General features: G+C 28.7%; 2 protein-coding genes across 5 annotated transcripts; both read left to right on the top strand.

Annotated features, from left to right (window-relative positions):
* The first annotated feature begins 7784 nt into the window (after nt 1-7784).
* Nucleotides 7785-13044, top strand: LOC112706331 (tryptophan--tRNA ligase, chloroplastic/mitochondrial). Of its 2 annotated transcripts, none has more exons than XM_025757589.3 (15): nt 7785-7950; nt 8047-8172; nt 8299-8386; nt 8473-8514; nt 8895-8984; nt 9082-9204; nt 9681-9752; nt 9987-10099; nt 10231-10252; nt 10346-10411; nt 10957-11013; nt 11271-11317; nt 11462-11543; nt 11987-12076; nt 12585-13044. In XM_025757589.3, exons 1-15 carry the CDS (start codon nt 7862-7864, stop codon nt 12720-12722), a joined length of 1245 nt encoding a protein of 414 aa, XP_025613374.1. In that variant the 5' UTR covers nt 7785-7861; the 3' UTR covers nt 12723-13044. The 2 variants fall into 2 exon arrangements, with proteins under 2 accessions (XP_025613374.1, XP_025613375.1); XM_025757590.3 differs by having other exon boundaries at nt 7795-7890.
* A 6780-nt stretch (nt 13045-19824) lies between these two features.
* Nucleotides 19825-23030, top strand: LOC112705072 (histidine-containing phosphotransfer protein 4-like). 3 transcript variants are annotated; one of them, XM_072200785.1, is made up of 7 exons: nt 19825-19873; nt 20119-20184; nt 21169-21299; nt 21404-21472; nt 21910-21981; nt 22160-22232; nt 22647-22721. In XM_072200785.1, exons 2-7 carry the CDS (start codon nt 20125-20127, stop codon nt 22704-22706), a joined length of 465 nt encoding a protein of 154 aa, XP_072056886.1. In that variant the 5' UTR covers nt 19825-19873; nt 20119-20124; the 3' UTR covers nt 22707-22721. The 3 variants fall into 3 exon arrangements, with proteins under 3 accessions (XP_072056886.1, XP_072056885.1, XP_025611717.1); XM_072200784.1 differs by lacking the exon at nt 19825-19873 and having other exon boundaries at nt 20018-20184; XM_025755932.3 differs by lacking the exons at nt 19825-19873; nt 22647-22721 and adding an exon at nt 22806-23030 and having other exon boundaries at nt 20020-20184.
* Nucleotides 23031-23345: the final 315 nt, after the last annotated feature.

Here is a 23345-nt window from a genome sequence, read left to right as displayed (position 1 = left end):
AATGCTCTTGTAACCTCTCATCTCTCTTCAATCTCTTCGGCCACTCTTTCACCTTCCCTCTCCCTTCTTCATTTTCATAACATGAAAAAAAGGTGACTCCCAAGAGAAGTAGCCGAACTCCACTCTCCAAAAATTCTCCATTTTCTTCTACTCCTTAAACACATACTCACATTCACATACATTCTACTTCACCTTTATCCCCTTCCTCCCACTCAACCAAAACCATGAGGAAAAATGTTATTCATCCTAGGCAGTCATCTCAAAAGAAATCTGGAAAGGAAAAGGAACCAGTGATCGAAGAAAAAGAGGAGTCTCAATCTTCCCTACTTCATTTACCTCCAAGGAAATCAACTCCACATGCTTCTGGCCGCAGTTTTCAACGTGCCAAAGATTACGTTCTTCGTAACACCAGGGAACCACCAAATTTGGAATCACTTGATTTCAAAAATAAATACAACAAGGGCCACTCACATTTTGATCCGGGCATATTCAACTCATGTGCTTCCTATGAGTTTCATGATGAAATTCTGAAGAAGCGTCACTTGTGTGCCTCTCACATAGTGAACTTGGAGTCTCTAGCTACAAAAGGCATTAACTTTATCACTCTCTTTGATAATCTGAAATGGACTCCTCTGTTCAACATTCAAAAGCCTGTGTACCCATCCTTGGTTCGTGAGTTCTATGCGAATATGAGGTATCTTGATGGTGCAATCCATTCATATGTCAAACGGGTTCACTTGTCCCTGAACAGAGACACAATTAGTGCTACATTGGGATATGTTGATGAAGGAGCAACAGGCTACATGACCGGAAAGTGGGATTCACAGGTTGGGATCTCATATCAGATTGCTCTGAATCAGACCTGTGAAAATTTCTCTGCACTGGATGGCACGATTTTGACGCACAAGGCTCTTGGTCCTGAAAGAGCGCTACTTCACATAATCATTAATCATATTTTGATGTCTCAGAGTAGTTCCTATCAAAGAGTAACTGTTTATGATACTTTAGTACTTTTTGCAATCCTTACTTCTTCTCCTATCTCTTTTGCATATCTAATGGTGCGACACATGTGGGAGTGTGTTCGCAGTGACAAAAAGGCTAATCTTCCTTATGGAATTTTTGTTACATGCATCTTTGAATATTTTCATGTTGATTTAACTAATGAGCATGTAGAAAACAAGGTCTCCATCATCAAAGGAGGAGGGGTCACTGGATCCGCAAAGAGTACCAAAGGAAAATGCTTCATGCCCTATAAACCATCAGAAAGTGATCTTGAGAGTCATCCTAATGAGCAAGCAAAGATTGCCGAATCCATCAAAGAAGTTCTCAATGAATTCTCAAATATGTCAATTTGATGGTACAATCCTACAAAGTTGCTCGCAAGCAGGTGTATGAGAATGAAAAAGTGGACCAAATGCAAAAAAAGAGTGAATCTGATACTTAAGAGTTTTGAAAAGGAAATGGCTGCTGCAGATGAGGATGCTGAATCCCTCGGCTCTGAGTTTAATCTTTCTGATGATTGATATACTATTTCCTGCTCTTTGAACTTGGTTTATATTAGTTTTTTTCTTGTAACTGATATTTGGATACTCTGGACCATTGTATTTATTAAAAAAATAAATATTTTGCTGTTGGTATGTTATTTTTTACTTGTTTTGCAGGTTCTCCATTGATGACAAAAGGAGGAGAAAAAGTTGAGAAAAATTGAAAAATAGTGGCTGAAATCAATTTGATTTATGATCACCCATGTACATATGTTCCAATTTATTTGTCATATTTTATTATATATGCTCTGGTTTAGGTCATGCTCTGAATGTGGCAGTGACATTTTGGTTGTGTGCATTTTGCTCTGATATATCTGACTCTGCTATGATATTTTGCCAATATTTACTGTGATTTGTTGAATTGTTGCTTGATTGAATAGTTTAGCAGGAAACCATATCATCATCAGGATTTGTTTGTACATGTTAATTTGAAAGTATGCTGAGTCTTGGCCATATGTTGAAATGTACTCTGAAAGTACTCAAGCATGCTTTATTGTTGTTTATATTGAGCAGAAAATTATTTATATGATAACAAATCAGTTTTGCTTATCACTTCACTTCTGCTCATAAATCAAGTTGTTCAACATAATTTAATATTCCATATGTTGAATACATTGTGGCTTTCAGGTTGATAAAAATGTTACATGTAATGCTTCCTTTGATAAAATGGCACATATTAAGGGGGAGCAATGTAACAGATGAAAAGGGGGAGGATTCTAAACATTCAAAGGGAGTACTCTAAACTCTAACTCTTTTCATTTCAATTTTTAATAATGTTTGTCATTAAGGGGGAGATTGATGAGTTTGGAAAACTCCAAATTAATTTGATGATAATCAAACATTATTAAAATAATTACTTACAAAATTATTAATTTGATCTTCAATTCACATTAGTTAATTAATAATTTTGTTGTGCAGATTTTGTTTTGGGCCGAAAAGAAAAAATATGGCAAGCCCAATATGTTGAAAAATATTCAGCCTTGTGAAAATATATTTAAGAATATATGGCTGAATTGTTTTTGTTTTAGTTGGGCCATATTTAATTGTGCAAGCCCAAATCATTTTTTGGTAAGAAACCAACTAGCTCGGTCCGAAATTGAAAAAAAGAGAGAAAGCAAAGGTTGCATGCTTTCAACGGATACCACTTTCACTCTTTGATGGATTTCAAATTCAATTAACTTGCATTAATAGCATTGGAAACATGAAAGAGAAAGTGGGGATTGATTTAATAGCCATCATTGCTATCACACGTTACTAAGCAAAGGGAAGTGAGAAACATAATTCATTTTAATTCTCTTTCTCAGTTCCATTGAAAGTTTTTCAATTTTTTCTCTCTTTTCTCTCAAGTTTCGGTCACTTCTTTGTCAGGAAGAAGGATGAAGAAGCAAGCCATCAGAGGCAGAAGTAGAGAGCTATGTGCATGCTAGAAGCCATTGTGATGATGGCATTAAGAAAAAGAAAATCTACAGTATGGTGTGGTTGAGATCTTTGCCACTAAAGGTAAGATGTGGTGAAGTAATCTCAAACTCTCCATACCCAAAAATGAAAGATATCCAACTCGGTTAGAGGAAGAAGATCCCTTGGAAGCATGGCTCTTCTCTACTTTTGATCAGCCACCACAGGAGGTAGCTACTGTAGCTACGTGGAGGAAGAGGCAGAAGATAGAGCAGATGGAGCTGTCAAGCATCAAGGACTCATCAAGGGCTAGGAATCCTTCTTGGGGAGCAAGTCAAGATGGAAGGCCCGGATTGATGGAGCTTGGTGAGAAGGGATGATACAGAGGTAATTGCATGTTGGTTATAGCATTCATTTTCCTTTCTTCTCTCTCTGGCCGAACCGGGTTTGGTTTGAAGAAGAATAAGATTAGCTCAGTTCAACAGTTTCAACCTTGGAGGCTTCCCCTTCTATAAATAAGGGAGAACAGCCAGGGCTTGAGGCAAGGAAAAAAGAGTAAAAGCACAATAGTTCTCATATCTACCCAAGCTAACAGAAGTTCTTCTCCTTCAATGTGTTTCATGTTGTATTTTTCTGATTAGTTTTGTCTGTCTTGAGTCTCATAAAAAAAGGCAAATAGTGAGGTTTGTATGAAAAAAGTCATAGAGCGGAAAAGGGCAGAGTATACAAAATTAAAAGAAAAAGCCATAGATGTCCTTAGAGGTCTTTTGTACATCTGTGTTGTGTTTCATGATTCTGTAGGAATCCCCTTGCAAGTTGGGTTAGCACTTAGCAGTTGAAAGCTTGGTAGGTGACCAAGTCAAGTTCAGGATTGGGGTTAGATTCTGGACTTGTCCCGGATAGGAAGGGTAGTTCCTAGGGAGAATTGGTGTTTGTAATCAAGATGATTATAGTGAAATTCCATCATTGTTGTGATGGAGACTGGATGTAGGCTGCATTGTACTTAGCAGCTGAACCAGGATATTTCTTGGTGTGATTCTCTCTCTCTCTTCAACTCTATTTCTGATTCTATTGGAAGGAGACAAAATTGAAAAATATCTCTTGGCTGGTTACGAGACAAAAAGAAAAAGTCTCTTGACTAGGCACGAGACAAAAACAAGAAATATCTCCTGAAGCTAGTTCAAAAGGCAGCAAGTGTTAATAAGCAAAATAGGGACTAAAATTCAACCCCCATTCTCTTAGTCACTAATAATCATCGATATCAAATTAAATAGGGCTATTAAAATCGTTTCCCAGATTGAAAATGTACTTGTTTCTAATTTTTTTTTTATCAAAGAGTTACCTATAGTGCTAGAAGATTCAAGGCAAAAAGAATAAGCATGAGGTGTATAAGCTTTCAAAATAAAAGGATCAAATTATTGCTGTATAATGTTTTCTAACAGTAACTATTTCTTCCTTGTCTTGTTTGTATACAGAGATACAATCTCCAACGTGCTATCTGAAATGATTGGTAACGCAACATACCATATGGAGACTTATGATCAGCAAGAACTAGAAGAGTAAGTTGGGATATATGCCTTCAACTGCTTGCTGGATTTGTAACTCTTAAGTTGAATAGATGGAGAGTTATTCATATTATTGTACACTCATCTAATGCCTTGTATAATTTCTTTTGAACACGCTATCAATAAACAGTTTTCCCAAGGTAAACTCAATATAGCTAATGTCATTAGAAGGTCAAGTTGCGATGAAGCCATCAGACCATAGTTGTAAGAACCGGACTGGACTGGCCAGTTCAACCAAAAATCTGGTGAACCGGGCTCTCAACCAGTCCAGTCCAGTCCAGTATTTGAACTGCTTAAGGAATAGAATCGGTCAAAGTCGGTGAAAATCGTTCAAAACCGACAAAAACTGGTTCAACTAAACTAATCGAGAGAAAATTTTAAAATTGATGAAAATGTGGTTCAAATTTATGTCTTTTTTTGTATCTGCATGCTCTATTTACCAATAGGCTACCTTGTTCCTTGTCATTTTAAATGCTAATTATTAATTATATAGTAAAAATATATGAAGAGGCTTGATTGAGTATGATTAAGTTGTCCCTTTCAGCACATAATCTTTATATATATTCAAACCATATTCACATTACCTTCATTCAATCAAAAGAGGTGATTTCTATTTTAGCTTCGGGTTGGTATAGTTACTCTATTCCTCTTTGCAATTTACTTCAGGTTGGAGAATATGGCAAGAGAAAAGCTTCCTTTCTCTCTGTTACTATTTCAAATTCAACACTGTCCTTTTCCCGGCAAATGCTACAAGAAGAAGAGTTGCAGCTAAACTCTCATGAAGGTAACATAAACTTGATGGATCTAGAGGTATTGACCTTTGAAGTTCCTCTATCTCATATCATTTCTTATGGATACCATCTCAAATAGATTTTCCAGGGGCATCAAGGGATAGATAACTACTGTGCTGGAGGATTTGCTTTCTTTTTGGTTTCAACCATTAAAATGCGCATTAGGCAGCTTTTGTGGCAATTGCAACTTGATGAGAATGTAAGTATATTTGTCAAAATTTTACATTGCGGTATTATTATTTTGATGTCAATCTTTTTTCAAGCTGAATTTGTCCCTTTCGGTTTTGTTTTTGAAGCTAAAAAGGAATGCAACAATGTTTAACACATCATTGTGTATTTATCAAGCAAGTTCTTATCATGGTGCTTAGTGGCGGAACTTGAAACAAAATTTTGGGGGGCCAAATAGAGAATAATTGTCAAGATGTTTTTAATATGGACCCCATTTAAGATAAGTTCGTTTAACCTCATCTCTCTGGTTTGGGTGATATTGCTAAATTTAAAGCCATTTTTCAGGGTCTCGTTCCAAAAAATTAAGGTCAAACTCGTAAGATATAACTTTTTTAACTTTTGAAGGTTGTATCTTACTTTCTTCATGATTCATTAAAGTAGAAGAACTATCTACAAGTTTTGATATTGTAAAAGTTATATATTCTCCTTCTTAAATATTATCATTCATCTTAAAAAATGCATCAATTCTTTGATTTTTTTATTATTATTTTATATAAAAATTTGAATATATCTCTCGTAAAATATATAAAGAAGAAGTTAGAAGAACAAATATTAAAATTTATAATATTTATTGAATTTTTTTTATTAATTTATACAAATACAATAATATTAATACTTATTGAATATTCTATTATTTTTTATCATATAAAAAATTAAATTAAATAAACAATAAAATATAAAATAATATTAAATTAAATAAATAAAAAATATCTAATTTTTTATATTTAAATTTCAAGATAGAGGCAGTGTTACTTATTAAACTTATTGAGTACTTTAAATCATAATAAAATATTTAATCAATTAAACTATTTTTTATCTTTTAAAAAAATATTACTAATTTTTTTATAAAAAATTTGGGAGACTATGACTCCCCTTATCTGAACTAAGCTCCGCCTCTCATGGTGCTATTAACTATTGCCATAGTGCGCTCATGTAATGCCTTAGAGTGAAAAAAATGATTGTACAATGTTTAACCTAAATTAAGTATCTTGTCTCTCGTATGGACCATAAATATATAACATTATCATAAGAAGAAATCTTTATGAACAAACAGAATAATTTTTGTTGATTCAACAAAAGTGAAGAATCACACACGCTATTGCCATGCATTATTAAGCTTTAAGAAAAAGTTTTAACTGTGCAATATAATTTTCACAAAGATAACAATTCCATTGGTCATACATCTTCAAGTTGAGACTGGATTGAAGTATATGACTCAATATATTAATGGGGTGTGACGGCGAAGTGACTGTGTGGTGCCACACAGAATAAGTAATGGTATTCTAATAAATTAGTTTTTGCAAAAATTTAACGAATTCCTATAAAACAGATATATCTACCCTTTTCCATTCCATTTATTTGCGTAGACAAGTTGATTTTTAAAAATTTCATAAATTCCTATTTATTTTTCTATTGCGGATAATTTTCATTTGTATTTAGTATTTACTTCTACACAAATTTTTTATCATCTTTAATCATCATCACAAAAAAATAAAAAAATAAAAATTACAATATAAAATATTTTACAATATTAAAATTAAACATATAAAACTTAAATTATTTTTCATAAAAAGAATACTAGCAAGTCAACTTTTTCTAATCATTGTCAATTAATTTTTTTAAAATGATTTAATTTAATTTAAATTTTAAATCCTTATCATAAATCATAATCTTAAATAAGACAAACCACAAAAAATGTACTCGAATAATATTAGTGTTGACAAAAATATACAAAAATTTTTCTATCAACAAAAATATTCTCAAATAATTTTAAAATGCGATAAAAATATCTAACATTAAATATTTATTTTTAAAAAATATTTTAAAAATTGAATTTTGATGCAATTTTTTACAAGCATAATTTTAAAAAAAGATATTTTTTATTCTTAAAATTTAGTAATTTTTCGCTAAGTATACATTTTTTTGTCAACAACCAATAATACTTTTAAAAAATATATATATTTAGTAAAAAAATCACCAAATTTTAAAAATAATAATATTTTATTTTTTAATCATGCTTAAAAAAATTAAATTAAAATTTAATCTCTAAAATATTTTTTGAGAAATACATATTTAATGTTAAATATTTTTGTTATATTTTAAAAGTATTTAAAAATATTTTTGTCCATAACAAAATTTAAATGTATTTTTATCAGCGCCAAAATTATTCGAGTGTATTTTTAGTAGTTTATTAACTAAATAATTAGTTCTTAATAGTTAATTCTAAACCATAAAAGATTGAAAAATATTAATGGGATCAAAATTCAAAAGCGCGAGTGTGGTGGGTAGCACTCTACTATTACAGTAGGAGATAGGCGTTGTGAGCGAAAAATCAAACATGGGTGGCACTGGCACCGTTGTTTCTCAGTTCCTCAATCTATCATCATCTTCTTCTTCTTATTCTCCACGCTTCCTTGCTCCTTCACTGTACAAACAAACACACACACACTCTCTTTTCTTCCTTTTTTTAAATTTATATATTTCTGTGTCTCAGTTTATTCTCATTTTCATTTCAACAAACAGGTCGTGTGCTGCTTCAACCCTCCTTCATTCTCGCTTCTCACTCCCTTCTATCCGCTCTTGCACTTCCTCTGCCACCGCCACACCTTCTACTTCTTCAGACACGATCACTCCTCCAACCCCTCTCAAGTAAAAATCACTTTTTTTTGTTCTTTTTAGTTTCATTATTTTAATGCTCAATTGAGTTCAAATATCTTTTTTTTCCTCTTTAATTGGGTTATGTCAAAATGTGGTTTTCTTGTTTCTCTCTAACAGGAAACGGGTAGTCTCGGGAGTGCAGCCAACTGGGTCAATTCACCTTGGAAACTATTTTGGAGCCATCAAGAATTGGGTTGCACTTCAGGTTATATATGTTCCATTCGGTTGTTGTGTAGTTATTCATAGATTTGCATTGGTTTTTATGACATTCTGTTTATTTGTTTTTTGCAGAATACATATGATACACTTTTCTTCATTGTAGACCTCCACGCGGTATGTAATCTGCTGCTAAGTTAACTTGCTAAGCTTCCTAATGGAGCTGTTATTGTGCCTTTTTTGTTATTATTAGAGCTAAACCCTGGCCTTATAGTGCTACATTGTTGGTGTATAATAATTATTTTTATCGAAAAAGAATGGACAGTGTAATTAGTGAATTTTCTATTTTTTTTTTTTCCCACTGTTATCTGTGTTGCTTCTGAGGCTTAGTGAGTTTAGCATTGGCTTCATAAATAGATCAATTAGTTTAAGGCAACTTCCTACGGAGATAATAACATTTGTAATCAAGTGCCATCAATAACACTCCGGTGTTCTGTTTTTTAGGATTTGGAGTGTTATCTTCCCCATTTCTCATTGTTTCAGATCTAATCCTACAGATTACATTACCTTATGAAGCACAACAATTATCTAAGGCTTCAAGGTCAACTGCAGCTATTTATCTGGCATGTGGAGTGGATCCTTCTAAGGTAAATTGCAACTCTTATTTGCTGCTTTTTGGTAATCAATATTTTGCTGGAAATTTCTGTCCAGTTGTGAATGAATGGCATTTATTCGTGAATACAGGCTTCTGTTTTTGTACAGTCTCATGTTCGGGCACATGTAGAATTAATGTGGTTGCTAAGTTCTGCAACACCAATTGGTTGGCTGAACAAAATGATACAGTTCAAAGAGAAGTCTCGCAAGGCGGTGCGTTTTAGCTGTATGAATTCCTAGGTTCCATTTTGAATACTTCTCAATTTTTCCTGTTCTATGTATCTAATCTTCTAAAAGTAAGATAGTTTAATTCGATTACTTTTGTTGTCACCCAAGCATGTAATTTTAGTGACTATTAGGGAAAGAAATAAAAAATAAAAAAATTGTCATATACCATTTTGTTTTCCAATTAGGAGATGGCAGCTTACAGTCATGAATAACAAATTTGTCATATCTCTACTGTGCAAACTACAGCCTTTTTTAGTCTTGACATTGCTACAGTTTTTGTTGCCGCCAACTATTTGATCTTTTGGTCAATGATCTCTAAACAATGGAAGTATCATATACCTTGTCTTTTGCAAATGTATCTACTAAAGCAGATCATGGTTTTCTTATTGGTTCTCCTATTGCAGGCTGGTATGTTTTCATTGACGCAATTAACAGTGATTCTTTTGGAATTGGATTTGTAGGGTGATGAAGAAGTTGGAGTTGCCCTTTTGACTTATCCTGTTCTGATGGCTTCTGATATACTTCTATATCAGGTGGTTTTTGACACACTGCCATTTGGAAATTCTATGATGTCACTCTTTCCCCAGCCCAATTTATTATCTAGTTCATTGTAGTCATGAAGTTAAAACTTATAATACTTGGTAAACATGTTAATGTTAATTTCTGCAATCACTATTATCATTGCAAAATTTTATTTGAATATGTGGTGTTAGATTAATTTTACATTGAATATGAATGATTCTTATAATTGCAGCATGCTTCTGCAGTCTGATTTTGTCCCTGTTGGTGAAGATCAAAAGCAGCACTTGGAGTTGACTCGTGACTTAGCAGAACGGGTTAATTACTTATATGGAGGAAGAAAGTGGAAAAAATTAGGAGGGTAGGGAACTATTTTAAAATTGGATATAAGAACCATCTATACAAAGGTTGCTGAATTATTTAACTCTTTTTTATTAAAAAATAACAAATTCACATTTGATTTAACCCTTTTATTTTTTATGTATTTGACAGTCGAGGTGGTGCAATATTTAAAGTAAGTTGTTCTTTACCCCCCCGAATCAAAAGGGACAATGAATCAACATTTAAAAATGCAATTTTCTTATTAGCTGCACTTTCCTGGATGTAGGTTCCGGAGCCCCTTATACCTCCAGCTGGAGCCCGAATTATGTCCCTAACGGATGGCCTTTCTAAGGTTTTCTATTTCGACCTTTTCTCTTGTCTTTGTATGTACATCATGCTGGTATTCAGTTATACTTGTTTTAGTCAGCTTTGAAAGAAAGCATAATCTTAGATGATATTAGTTAAAGGAGGTTGGTAGCCTACTTTCAATATCAATTGAACTGTGGAACAATGTTTATTTGTTATCTAGATGAGTATGCAAATTTGATAACTTTGTTTGATTGACTCCTGTTTTTTTTACCAGGCCTTACTTTTTGTTATTCATTCACTCTCAAACTTTAGTCAACAAGAAAACTTACTTGGATCCATTTTAAAGTACTCTTTAGTTAGATGTGAAGATTTAGCTAAATAAAAATAGGGAGAGGAGAGAATTAAGGAGATTGTTAGAGATTGAGTGTTGTTTTGGATAGTAAAGAAGCTTCTCTTGATAAACACGTTTCTTGAGTTTAGGGTTTTTATTTTTATTTTTATCTAGTTCTAACAAGTAGCAAACGAAATTATTTATTGATTTGGATTTACAAGCTTGTTCTGATTTTTCCGGTGGGTTCAATTTTATAGATGTCAAAGTCCGCACCTTCTGATCAATCGAGAATCAATTTGCTTGATCCTAAAGATGTAAGTTGCCATATTCCTAAGACAAATTTCACTTGTTCTGTTGTTTTTTTCTATGCTTATCTTCATACTGCTATATGTACGATTCTTTCTCACCTGCTTGCATTAATATATGAGGGAATTTCATGTGTGGAATTGATGAGCATGACTTGTATATTGCAAATTAAATATGATCAGATGTTATATCTATATAAGCATGTTCTAATAGGCTGTATCGTTCAAGATCTTTGTTTCCTGAGTTTGCTTATTTTCTTATGTAGCTTATAGCAAACAAGATCAAACGTTGCAAAACTGATGCATTTCCAGGGTTAGTATTGTTAATATCCTGTTTCATGATATGATAATCTTCCCCCTTGATGTTGTCTGTCAATGCTTTCTTTTTTCATCCTTGGTTGTACATCTTCTATAATCTGATCTGCTACACCTTGTGAAACATGTGCAAATCTTTTAGATTGGAGTTTGATAATCCTGAGAGGCCAGAATGTAACAATCTTCTTTCCATATACCAGCTCATTTCGGGAAAGACAAAAGAGGTCAGAAGTTAGAAATGCACTATATTTTTATTGCATTTTTAATGATTTCAGTTGTTAATATCTTCTTAGTGGTTCTGGTATCTGCCTATTTTAATTAAGACTCCGTAATCTTTCCACATGGCTATAACTTGGTCTGGTAATGCAATCAAGTTTGTGCTTGTGATCTTCTATTAGCAGAAGAGTTTGGCTCAATTAGAAAAGAAAGCTCAGATGAAGTGCATATTCTGTTGTTTTTGTTCCTATATATATATATATAAAGAATTCCTCGGAATTAGTTTGTAACAGAATTCCTTGTATTATGCAGTTAAGCTATAAACCAGATTATGAGATGAGAAATTGAAGTTATATTTTACTTTTTCCGTGTAAAGTGTTGTATTTATTACAAATGTTTTCTAACGGTGTAGTAATTAGTGACTTTCAAAACTTGTTGCGATTATATGCAGGAAGTTGTTCAGGAGTGCCAAAACATGAACTGGGGCGCCTTCAAAACTCTCTTAACAGATGCCTTGATTGATCATTTGCGTCCAATTCAGGTTTAACCTATTAAAAGTGAATTTTGATCCTCTAAATTTTGAATTTTTAATTTAGAGAGTAAAGTGTGATCTCTCCTCGTTTCGCTCTCATATTTTCTCTTGGTCCCACCTATGAAATAAACGGTGAGAGATCACACTTTCCCCTTTAAAATGAAATTCAAAATTTAGAAGATCCAAATCCATTAAAAGTTGCCTTTTCTAATATTCTATTATGGCTTCCACAATGATTGTTAAGTCTGTACTGGTTTACCACTGGAAGCCACTGGTTTCCTCACTTTTATTAGTTGACTTCTAATCTCCAAGTTGGATTTCAATGTGACTCCACGAGAATAAGTTGTCTGGATAACATCATATAAAGGTTTTAAATGAATAACTTTATTTTTAAAGTAGGAGTTGTTTATTGAGGTGTTCCTATGAGGGGTAATCCTAGATCTTCGTCTTCTAGTGATATATGTTCATGTTAACCAGAATTTTTACTCGTTGGCATTTGGTTTCCCATCTTTTGCAGGTTCGCTATGACGAAATCATGTCCGATTCGGGTTACTTAGATGATGTTTTAGCAGAAGGTGCTAGAAATGCATCAGAAATAGCAGATGCCACTGTCAATAATGTTTACCAAGCAATGGGATTTTTGGGGAGAAGGTGATAATTGATGCTCAGCAAAAACATAAAAAAAAATAACAGAGAGACTGGCATGACAGCAACTTAAATAGCTTACTTTTTGATGATCCACGATTGGCTTCAAAATTTTGGAGTAATGTTATGAGAATATATACCTGACTACTAGAATTGGAAAAAAGATGACTGGATGCAAAGCCTTAAAGATCCTCGTATTCTTTGCATTCTCAGTGACTTCTGTTGTTACATTCATTGCATTACTATTTCATTTTCTTCCAATCCCTTCCATTATTTATTTGTATTGTGTAATCATTTCAGAAATTAATAAATGGTTTTGCTATTGTATTGGATGGAGACTTTTGGCTTAGTCACCTTAATTCCGTCTCCACTGTAGTCTGATGATGGTGACACACACCCCATTTAGTTTTTCAATATTCTGCCACATTTTGATTCATGAATTTTTCTCCCATTCTCTTCCAAATCTCTTGTTTTGCAATTCAATTTTGGCTTACAATGATCATAGCAACCAAATCTTCTCCCGGGATAGGATCAATTATATATTTAAAAGGGTTTACTATAACTGCTTAAAGTTTTTGAGTAAAGTGACAATTATGTCTCTGAAATTTTTTATCTTGGACTAGTTAGTCCCTAAAGAAAAGATGTATTAATTTGGTCTTTTATGACAGTAAACGGTGAATATGTGATGTTTATATGTACTGGCGAAACATGATTCGTGATAAATAGAGAGCAATTGATATGTTATATGAAAATTCAAAAGATAATAAATGTTTTACGGTTTAAAACTATATTGTTTCGATGCTCATGTGGCAGTAACGGAATACGCACAATTGTAGATAACGAAATACATGAATAATTCTGTTTTATTTGGCACTATTGCACTATCTGGAAGGACATACATATCCACTATTCGTTATCGTAGAGGACTTAATTGGTATTTTTTTTTTCCTTCAAGAATTAATTAGTTCAAAATCAAAATTTTCGAAAATCTAATTATGATTTTACTCAAGATTAAAAATGAGTTTTAAAAACTTGAGTATATTACACTAATATTATATATATTTTTATGAGTTTAATTTTAATATGCTAATAATATAAATTATTTTACATAGTTGTTCAATTATGTTTATTTTTTTTGATAAATATTCACAAACAAACAAAAAATATTTTTTTATGAGATGATAATTCATAATTTGATATACATATAAAATTACTTTATATTGTTAGTATATTCAAAATTAAATTTATATTTTCATTTGTTAAAGTATATGCATAAAATATGATACTAACTATAGAGATGTGACAATTAATTAAGCAGAAGAGCATATTGTTATGAAGTTTTAAGTGCTTTAGTTAACAAAACCTGTTGTTAAATGATGTCATTAAAGAATGACGACATGATACCCATCACCAATCACCAGAGTAGAACAATGGAAGATGCTGGAAGTAACATTTGATGACGCCATGTTGGTAGTATTCTTATCAATTTGGAATACTTACTCTTATAAGGCAGAGAATATTATTTGATATTTATGCCTTCCAATCCAATCCCAAATGCAAAGCATATAAAATGGAAAGAGTTTCAAGTATATCAAAAATACTGATATTTTAATTATTTTGACCGTTAATTTAAATTATAAAAAATATATATAATATATATTAATTAAAATCAATGATTAAAATAACTGAAACACTGATATTCTAGTACACTTGAAATTTTTTCGTTAAAATGTATATTCTCATCCACATAGTGCTTTGACACACACACATTAAGAATTGGTTCCACACAAATAGATGTGAATGTGATGGAGCATCTGCTTAAACCAAAGAACACACAAACATCAAATTGCATTGCAAATATAAAACTTGTGTGATTTTCTTTTTTGTGATGGACCTTCATAGAATAAACATGTGTCTATTTTAATTTGTAAGTTACTTCTTTAAACAGTTTAATGTCCTAATGTCTTTAATTGGAAAAGACATGTCAGGGTCCACCATTTATTGTTGAGATTCTCACACGTTGGTTTCATGTCTTATGGCTATTCAACAACATGCATGTGATTGATTATTCTCCCTCTAATCTAAGGAACTTTATTGAACATTTGTATAATCAAACCATTAGTAAAACCTAAGCAAGAATCCATACTTAACATTTATCAGAAGAAAAAGTATAGGTAGACAGTGAAAATACTAAATAATGTAAATAATGGATATATTAGATATTCAATTTATTAAGTGTGAAAATTGTTATTCTAATATTAAAATTTAAGTAAATAATTTGAGAATATAATATGTTTTTACTTTATTGGGCCAATTTTAAAACTCATTATTTATATTATTCACAAAAACTATTGTTTACCTATCAAAGTCCTTTTCATCATTATCGTTGTTAGAGATTCATCTTTCTTTATCCATGGTTTGGTGGTTCAATTAATATCGAAAAAGTTTTTAAATTTTGACACTATTTTTTGAATTTAATATTCAAATTGGTCTTTAAAATTACACTTCCATCTCAATTTGATTTTCAAAGTACTCAATTTAGTTTTTAATTTGACATCAGTAATTTATTAATTTTTAATTATGTTTTCGTCACAAAATCATTAATGACATACTAAGAAAGACTAATAACTGACAGGCTGAACTTCTTAACTATTATTTCACGTGGTCATTAAAATTTTTTACTTCAATTTTTTTTTTTGAAAATATTTTAAAATTCTTAAGTGAAATCAGGATTAAAATTTTAATTGTCACTTTAAATAGCTATTAAAAAGTATAATAGATAGTCCTAAATCTTTTTCAGTATGTTATTAACAATTTTATGATAAAAACAAAAATAGAGACTAATATAAAGCACAAATATTATATTAAAAAATTAAATTGAATAAATAAAAATTTTAAAAATTAAATTAAAATGTAAATAATATAATTTCACGAACAAATATAAGTATTAAGTCCTATTTCTTGCATAGAAACTAATGAAGAATTAATGGCATCGTGTTTGACATATATATATTGTGAACAAAAAGTAAAATAGCCAGATGAATTATATGTGAAGTCATGTTTATAAATTTTTAGAAAAATTATTATTAAAGGATCGTTAAAAAGATTTAATTATTAAAAAAAATTAATATTAAAATTATTTAAAAGTATTAATTTTTATAATAGTTAGAGAGAATTATCAAATTATTTTTATAAAGAGATAAATATATTTTTAGATTATTATTTTTTGTAAATATATATTTTCTTGTAAATAAATATATCTTATTTAAAAGTATTAATTTTAAAATTTTTTTTGAAAGAGCTAATAAGGTTACTAATAATAACGTAAGATATGGGGAGTATAACTCCTTTTTTGGTTTCACAAACTAGTTCTTCTCAAACTTCAAGGCTATAATATTCATATAAAATTCTTTCATTTATTAGTCAAAGTTACAGTATTCAAATAAAACTCACCGCTACAGTATTCATATAAATTGTCAAAGCATAACAAAATTAGGGCACATTTATTAGTCTTCCAGCTTTTTATTTGATTCACAGCAGAACAAATCTCTATTATGACTTATGAGTTATAAATTAAAGTGCGTCAATAAGATAAAGGTGTATCAATAAAAATTTGATTATGATAAATAATTAGAGATAAGATATGTTTATAAAAAAGAAATAAATAAAAAAATAATTTAAAAATATATTTATTTTTTTATAAAAGAATTTGGTCTTTTCTCTAATTATTATAAAATTTAACACTTTTAAATAATTTTAATACTAAAAATCTTTTTTAATAATTAAATTTTTTTAATGATCTTTTGTAATATTTTTTTCAAAATTTTTTGTATTATATACTTTTTACTTGACATTTTTCATATGATAAAGGACTTCAAGTTTCATACAGGAATGACAAAAAAATTACAAAAACACGTACTTGCAGAGATTATCTCAACATAAAAGTAAATGGGAACTCACAAAATTTTAATGAAAATAGGGATTTATTATGTGAATAAACAGGGATAGAGGTACTTATCTCATAGAGACTCGTTAAATTTGTACAAAAATAAATTTACTTAAATATTCTCATTTGACAAAAATGAATTATGATATTTAGAGTAATTTTAATGAAATATTTTTTGAATATTATTTTTGACATTTATAGTAATTGAATTTATTTAAAATTAAAATTTGTATTGAATAAAACATTTAAAATGAGATTGGCATCAATAAAGACTGTATCATTTAAAAAAATGACCAATTAAATACTATCACTTGTATAATATACTAAATAAAATAATTAAAAATAATATAAAATTTAAATTGAATTGAGACTAAACATTGAAGTGACAAATTTCACATTGAGTTTTAAATTAATTTTTATGATATATGGCCCCACAAATACTTATATGATATTTTGTGGGACTAAAACAAAATTAAACTAAAATTAAATATTGAAAATGTCCTTATATGCTGAAAGTTATTTTTATTTTTTATTTTTTCTAATGTGTATATTAGATATTTAATGTTTATTATGTTAATGATTATATTAAATGGTATTTAGATTATACTCATTTTTTTTTCTGAGACAATTAAACAGAGATTCATGACAAAAGCGAGATAGAAAAAAAAAACATTTTCATAAATTGGGATGGGATGAAAAAAAATATCTGTCCTTATAGATACTTATTTTCATCCCTAATTACATTATTGTTTTTATGTCATCCTATGAATATATAATGGGGATTATATTTATGAATTCAACTAAAAATTTAACTATTTTTTAATTAATATCAATTAATTTGTTAAATTATTAGTTTATCTGAATTTAAATATTATTTTTTAAGTTATTATAAATATTTAAATTTAAATTTTAAAGATTTTTTAAAACTCCCAAAAATTTTAAAAAAATAATTTTATAGTAAAAAATATTGATTAATATTAACTAATTAAAAAAATAAGTTCTTTATATTTATTCTAGATTTATTTATTTGATCTTGAATTTTTATTCAGCTTGGGTTTCTATGTAGTTTAGCAATTCCAAACGAAAATAAAACATAGCAATAATGGAGGCTTACAAAATGGATGTAGTGACGACTTGTCTTAAAATGACAAATTCATGTTTCGATGATAAGAATAGTTGAATATATATTATTCTTTTTCACACCTAGTGACTAGTGTGAACTGCGATGAAATTTTATGTAAGCATAATTGAAGATATTCTTTTAACAACGCAAAAAGGAAAAAAAAAAAAAGAAAAAACACAATGAAGATATTCTTTTACTCATCCTCAGGCTCGTATCCCTTATCCACTTTCTTGTATTTCAATTTTCATATATAATTATATGAAATAATCATCACTGCATGCCAGTTCAATATATTCTTTAATTATCTTTTATTAATCAAATATATATATATGAAAAATATTAAGAGACAAACATTTTTAATGAAAAATAAAAGATTGATTAATTTAGATTCAAATATAAAATAAATATAAAAGAAAATATTAATCACTTTAAAATTGGTTAATATTAATCACTTTAAAATAAATATTAATCACACATTTAAAATTTTATTTTTTTATTTCTTTTATATATTTGTTTAAATTTAATGGACTATTGTTATAAAAGAGTTTTATAAAATTATTTTATTATATATTTTTAGATTTTTTATTTAAATTAAATAAATATAAAATTTACGAAAATACATAAAATATAGCATAATTACATAAATACACAACAAAAAATTGAACACATCTCGGATAATGAGAATCTAGTCTGTGTATAAAGTCTTAGTATCCGAAATACATGAAAAAATAAAATATGAACTCAATACTCGAGATATGCACAACGCATAAATTGATGACTTAGTATCCCGATTTATGTATTTTCGTAAATTTTATATTTATTTTGTAAATTCTATATTATTACTACTTTTGAAATAGTAAATAAAATTGAGTCCAGCATATTTTCATTGAAACAATAATAAAATGTGTGTTTAGCATTATTGTGTTCTCATAATCTATTTGAAGTTCTTTTTGTTCCATCTCCTAATAATATTAAGCCACAACCAATTAATTAATTAATTAATTTAAAAAATGCATATCTATCTACATAAAACTTTTTAACATTTGCACTCATGATATCATATCAAACAAGTTATAGCTGTCCCAGAATGAAATGCACCAGTTGGCTCTATCCCTGGTAGATTGCTTTTGCTTTTGATTCTTGAACTATCCGAAAAAGAAATATATGCCTTGAAAAATATATATTCAATTATTTTTTTTTTCTGAAATGCAGAAATTTTATGATATGATGAAAAGCGCTACTGTTATAGAAACTCCTAATGATAATGATAATAATATGTTCGTTCAGCAATTTGCCTTTTTGGTGCATCTTCTACTTTAGAGCAATCAATTTATAAGAGCATATTAATTTTGATGTATAAATAATATTAAAATTTTTTTTTATATAAATTTAGTTATGTATCGTTATATTAATTAAATAATTATTTTTTATATATGTCAACGTAAATAATAATAATTATTGGCGAGTAGTTATATACTTATACTATTAATATATTAAAATTAAATTCATATATATCTATCTTTTATATTATATATAATGAAAATATTAAAAGTTAGTGTCTAATTTTTTTGGTTCAATTACTCTGTTGGTCTCTATAGTTTCGTAAAATTTTCAATTAGGTTCATATACTTTTTTTTTAATTGAGTCCCTACACTAATTTTTTTCAACTAAGTCCTTTTTATTAGTAGTAATTGGCTTAATTTTATAGGGACCCAACTAAAAAAAAAGAATTGGTATAAGGACCTAAATAAAAGGAAAAAAAAGTGTAGGGACCCAATTAAAAAAAATTTGGTGTAAGGACTCAACTAAAAGGAAAAAAAGTATAAGGACCTAATTGAAAATTTTGCGAAACTATAGGGAGCAACAGAGTAATTAAACCAATTTTTTTAAAATATATATCATTCATAAAAAAATTTACTAAACATAAGATATTTTAATATTTATATATATATATATATATATAATAAATACAAATAAATTAATAAACACATTAATGTCTATTAAATATTAATAGACTAATATATATAAAGCTAGGGTTGCTTTCGATAGAAGAAGAAAAAAGAATGAATGAGTGAATGATAGTTACTTAGTGGTATTCTGTTATTTATTTTAATTGTTATTTTGTTTTTTGATATCACTATACCAAGAAAACGAACAATTTTTTTTATTTTTAAAAAAGGGTGTAGTGTATTGATACTATATCCCTCAATGCAATGCTATAAATATTGATTGATGCACAACGTAGTTAGCCATCGATCTAGAACAAGTGAAAAACTAATACTCATATCAATTAATCATCTTATTTATTTATTTATTAAATTTTTTGTTTTATCAAAGGCTGAGATGGACAAGGTTCGGTTGCAAAGAGAAGCTGCCTTCATACGAAGCTCACTTCTTGATCAGGTATTTAATTTGCATCTTCTTTTTTTTTTGTGTTAATTATGTTTGTTATTTCTATTTTTTATATTTTTTTCTTTTCTATTTTTATTTCTTTTTATAAAAAATTGTCTACATCAATAAAGTTAGCGGCTGCGATCTTTTTTCGTAAAGCTATATATGTCCTTTAATTAGTTTCCAGAAACTTTTCAGCGGAAAATTTTACCACAAAATAAAGTTAAATGGCTTGGATTATTAAGACTTGATTTTTTTTTTTTAATATTGAGTTATCATTTGAGGTTTATTAAAATATTAGGATTTGTTGATAAATTTCGTTAATATGAAATAGTTACTGAAAAAAGAAAAATCATCAGTAACGCTTTTAATTAAAAAAAATTGTTAGTAACAATTTCAATTAACTGAAATTTAATAATTTTTTATCTGAATGAAAAAAAATAAAAAATTAACATATTACACTAATGTATCTCTCGTATTAAATTAATTTGCATTGGATATTAAAGCATGGACTTTTTCTAAATATCTTTTTTATTTAGACATAAACATCCAATAGGGTAATATTATCACATTAGTAAAAATGTATGATACATACAAGTTATAACCACTTATTGTATCATATAATTCATATAAAAATATGTATATGACTAAATCATAGTACTACAAAATTATTTTATGTTAATATATATAATTCAAGTTTATGTCCCTTAAAATGCGCTTGGTCGAAATGTAGATGAATTGTAATAGCTTCTACTAAAAGAAACATACATTAAATAAATCGTGAAAACTTACGTCCAGTTAACTTCACATAAAATTGATAATTGAAAATTGTTAGATGAAAATTTAGTCAAATCAATCAAATTATTTAATCGCTACGCTCTCAACTATCAATTTCACATAAAATTAACTGTACCTAAATTTTCACCTAAATAAATAAAAACTTACTACAAAGTTAACTAATAATCATCATGATTTGATATTGATTTTAATATATAGGGATATTTGGATGAGCAATTCATTCAGCTGGAAGAGTTGCAAGACAATGATAATCCCAATTTTGTGGAAGAAGTTGTGACCCTTTTCTACACTGACTCTGCAAGATTGATCTACAACATTGATCAAGCACTGTAAGCCACCAATAATGTAGAATTTAATAATGTATCTTTATTATATTATATGATAAATGTAACAATTTTGATATATCTATATATATATATATATTCCTACTCAGTTTGAGTAACCCAACTGACTTCACAAAATTGGACGATTACATGCATCAATTCAAGGGAAGTTGCTCAAGGTACCTACTCAAACCTAATAATAATAATAATAATAAATAATAAAAAAGTCATCGAGCTTTTGATATCCGGACATTTAAGTTTTTAGAAATTTAAAAATATATTTAAATTTTTGATATTTTTAAAATTTGGATATATCGATCCTTCATGTTAACTTGGGTCTGTCAGACCTAATAAAAAATCAAATGTGACTCCCATTGTATTGACCTAATTGAAAATTAAATGTGACTTCCATTGTATTGACCTAGTTGATACAGATACACATGTGAGAGAAATTTTAAAATGAGACAAATTAGACTCAAGAATCAATATGTCGAGATTTTGAAAAAATCAAGAATTTAAATGTATTTTTAAATCTTTAAGGATTTAAATGTCCGCAAACCAAAAGTCAATAATAATAATAATAAGTTTTCAATTCCTTTGACATGCATACGTACAGCATCGGAGCAAAGAAGGTGAAGAATGAATGCAACGGATTTGGTGAATATTGTGAGGCACAAAACTATGACGGGTAAATAGAAAAAATACTTTTTATATACACTAAAGAGTAAAGATTATTGTTATTCCATATTGGTATAACAAAATGTTTGAAAAATAATTAAAAAATATGTATAATTTCTATTAACAATATTGTATTATTGATATATGTGTTATTTGTAATGCGATTATACACATTTTGTCTTTTTCAGATGCTTCAGGACTTTCCAACAAATCAAGCAAGAGTATATAAATTTGAAGAAGAAGCTTGAGACTTATTTTCAGGTATCACTTTTTAGATACTATATATTATATTATATTATGAGCTCAACTAATAAATCAAAATTTTTTTGGTTAATATTAACTATTTTTTAATTTTAAATGTTAAATTTTAAAGTCTTAATTCTAATTTTTTTTTAAAAATAATAAATAAAAAAAGGTTAAAAATGATTAATATTAACTTAAATTTAATTTTGATACATTGTCGTTATAAAACAATTTTACACGTATTTTTAAGTATGTAATACCAAATCAACAAAAATAATTATTTTCTGTATTAACTACATAAATTGTGATAACTCAAAAAGAAACATATATAATTGAACAACTATGTAAAATAATTTATACTATTAGTACATTAAAATTAAATTTATATTGGCTAATGAAAAGTTTTTTCACTATATTAATTTTAATTTGCAGCCATCTTATGATCATATATATGCTTATTATTTAATTTCACCATACGATTTGATGAGGTGAGCAACCAACGATAAGTAACGCTTTTAATAAGTTAGATGTCTTATATATTCTTCATGATCTGTTAATATTTAATATTAATTACTATTTTCTTTATTTCAGTTATTGAAGGAAGCTGCTTAAATCAAATGAAATAATGTGGGTGCCCAAACCCTTACCCTTTATTGAAGCTTTTTTTATCCACCAATAGTGTGTGTGTCTAGAGAGAGAGAATAAAAGTTTTCAAATGTAAGAGAGGCATGAGTTAAGGTCGTTATTATTACAATATTATCTGATTTTATGTACCTAAAGCGCCTAATTAATTGGAAGTAACCATTGTCATATAAATGCTTTTTATGGTGTAGTTTAATTTTACAAATAATTTTGTACATGAAATTACGCAGAATCTAATGAGTCATTGACAAGTAAGTGATGACATAATTATGCACAACAAATAAATGGTTAGAGATAATTCATAATTCATAATTTAACTTAAATTTCATTCAACCACCGCCAACAGCACAGTGGAGAGTGTTTAGTGTTTGATTTTATTATTTATTGTTTCCTTTTTTATTAATTTTTGGTCTCATATATGAATTAAAAATAAGATATCACACTTTATTTTTTTCGGTAAAAAAAATGAAGAGATCCATTTTCATATAT

This window comes from Arachis hypogaea, chromosome 8 (genome assembly GCF_003086295.3).
Source record: "Arachis hypogaea cultivar Tifrunner chromosome 8, arahy.Tifrunner.gnm2.J5K5, whole genome shotgun sequence".
In the NCBI taxonomy this organism is placed as follows: Eukaryota; Viridiplantae; Streptophyta; class Magnoliopsida; order Fabales; family Fabaceae; genus Arachis; species Arachis hypogaea.
This window is presented reverse-complemented; position numbering and strand designations above follow the sequence as displayed.

Excerpts from the sequence above, each read along its gene's own strand:
- LOC112706331 (XM_025757589.3), top strand. The coding sequence starts at position 7,862 with ATGGGTGGCACTGGCACCGTTGTTTCTCAGTTCCTCAATCTATCATCA. Across the intron at positions 8,387-8,472 it reads AGAATTGGGTTGCACTTCAG|AATACATATGATACACTTTT; the intron begins GTTATATATGTT and ends TGTTTTTTGCAG. Across the intron at positions 11,544-11,986 it reads TTTCGGGAAAGACAAAAGAG|GAAGTTGTTCAGGAGTGCCA; the intron begins GTCAGAAGTTAG and ends GATTATATGCAG.
- LOC112705072 (XM_072200785.1), top strand. The coding sequence starts at position 20,125 with ATGGACAAGGTTCGGTTGCAAAGAGAAGCTGCCTTCATACGAAGCTCA. Across the intron at positions 21,300-21,403 it reads TACAACATTGATCAAGCACT|TTTGAGTAACCCAACTGACT; the intron begins GTAAGCCACCAA and ends ATTCCTACTCAG. Across the intron at positions 21,982-22,159 it reads GAGGCACAAAACTATGACGG|ATGCTTCAGGACTTTCCAAC; the intron begins GTAAATAGAAAA and ends TGTCTTTTTCAG.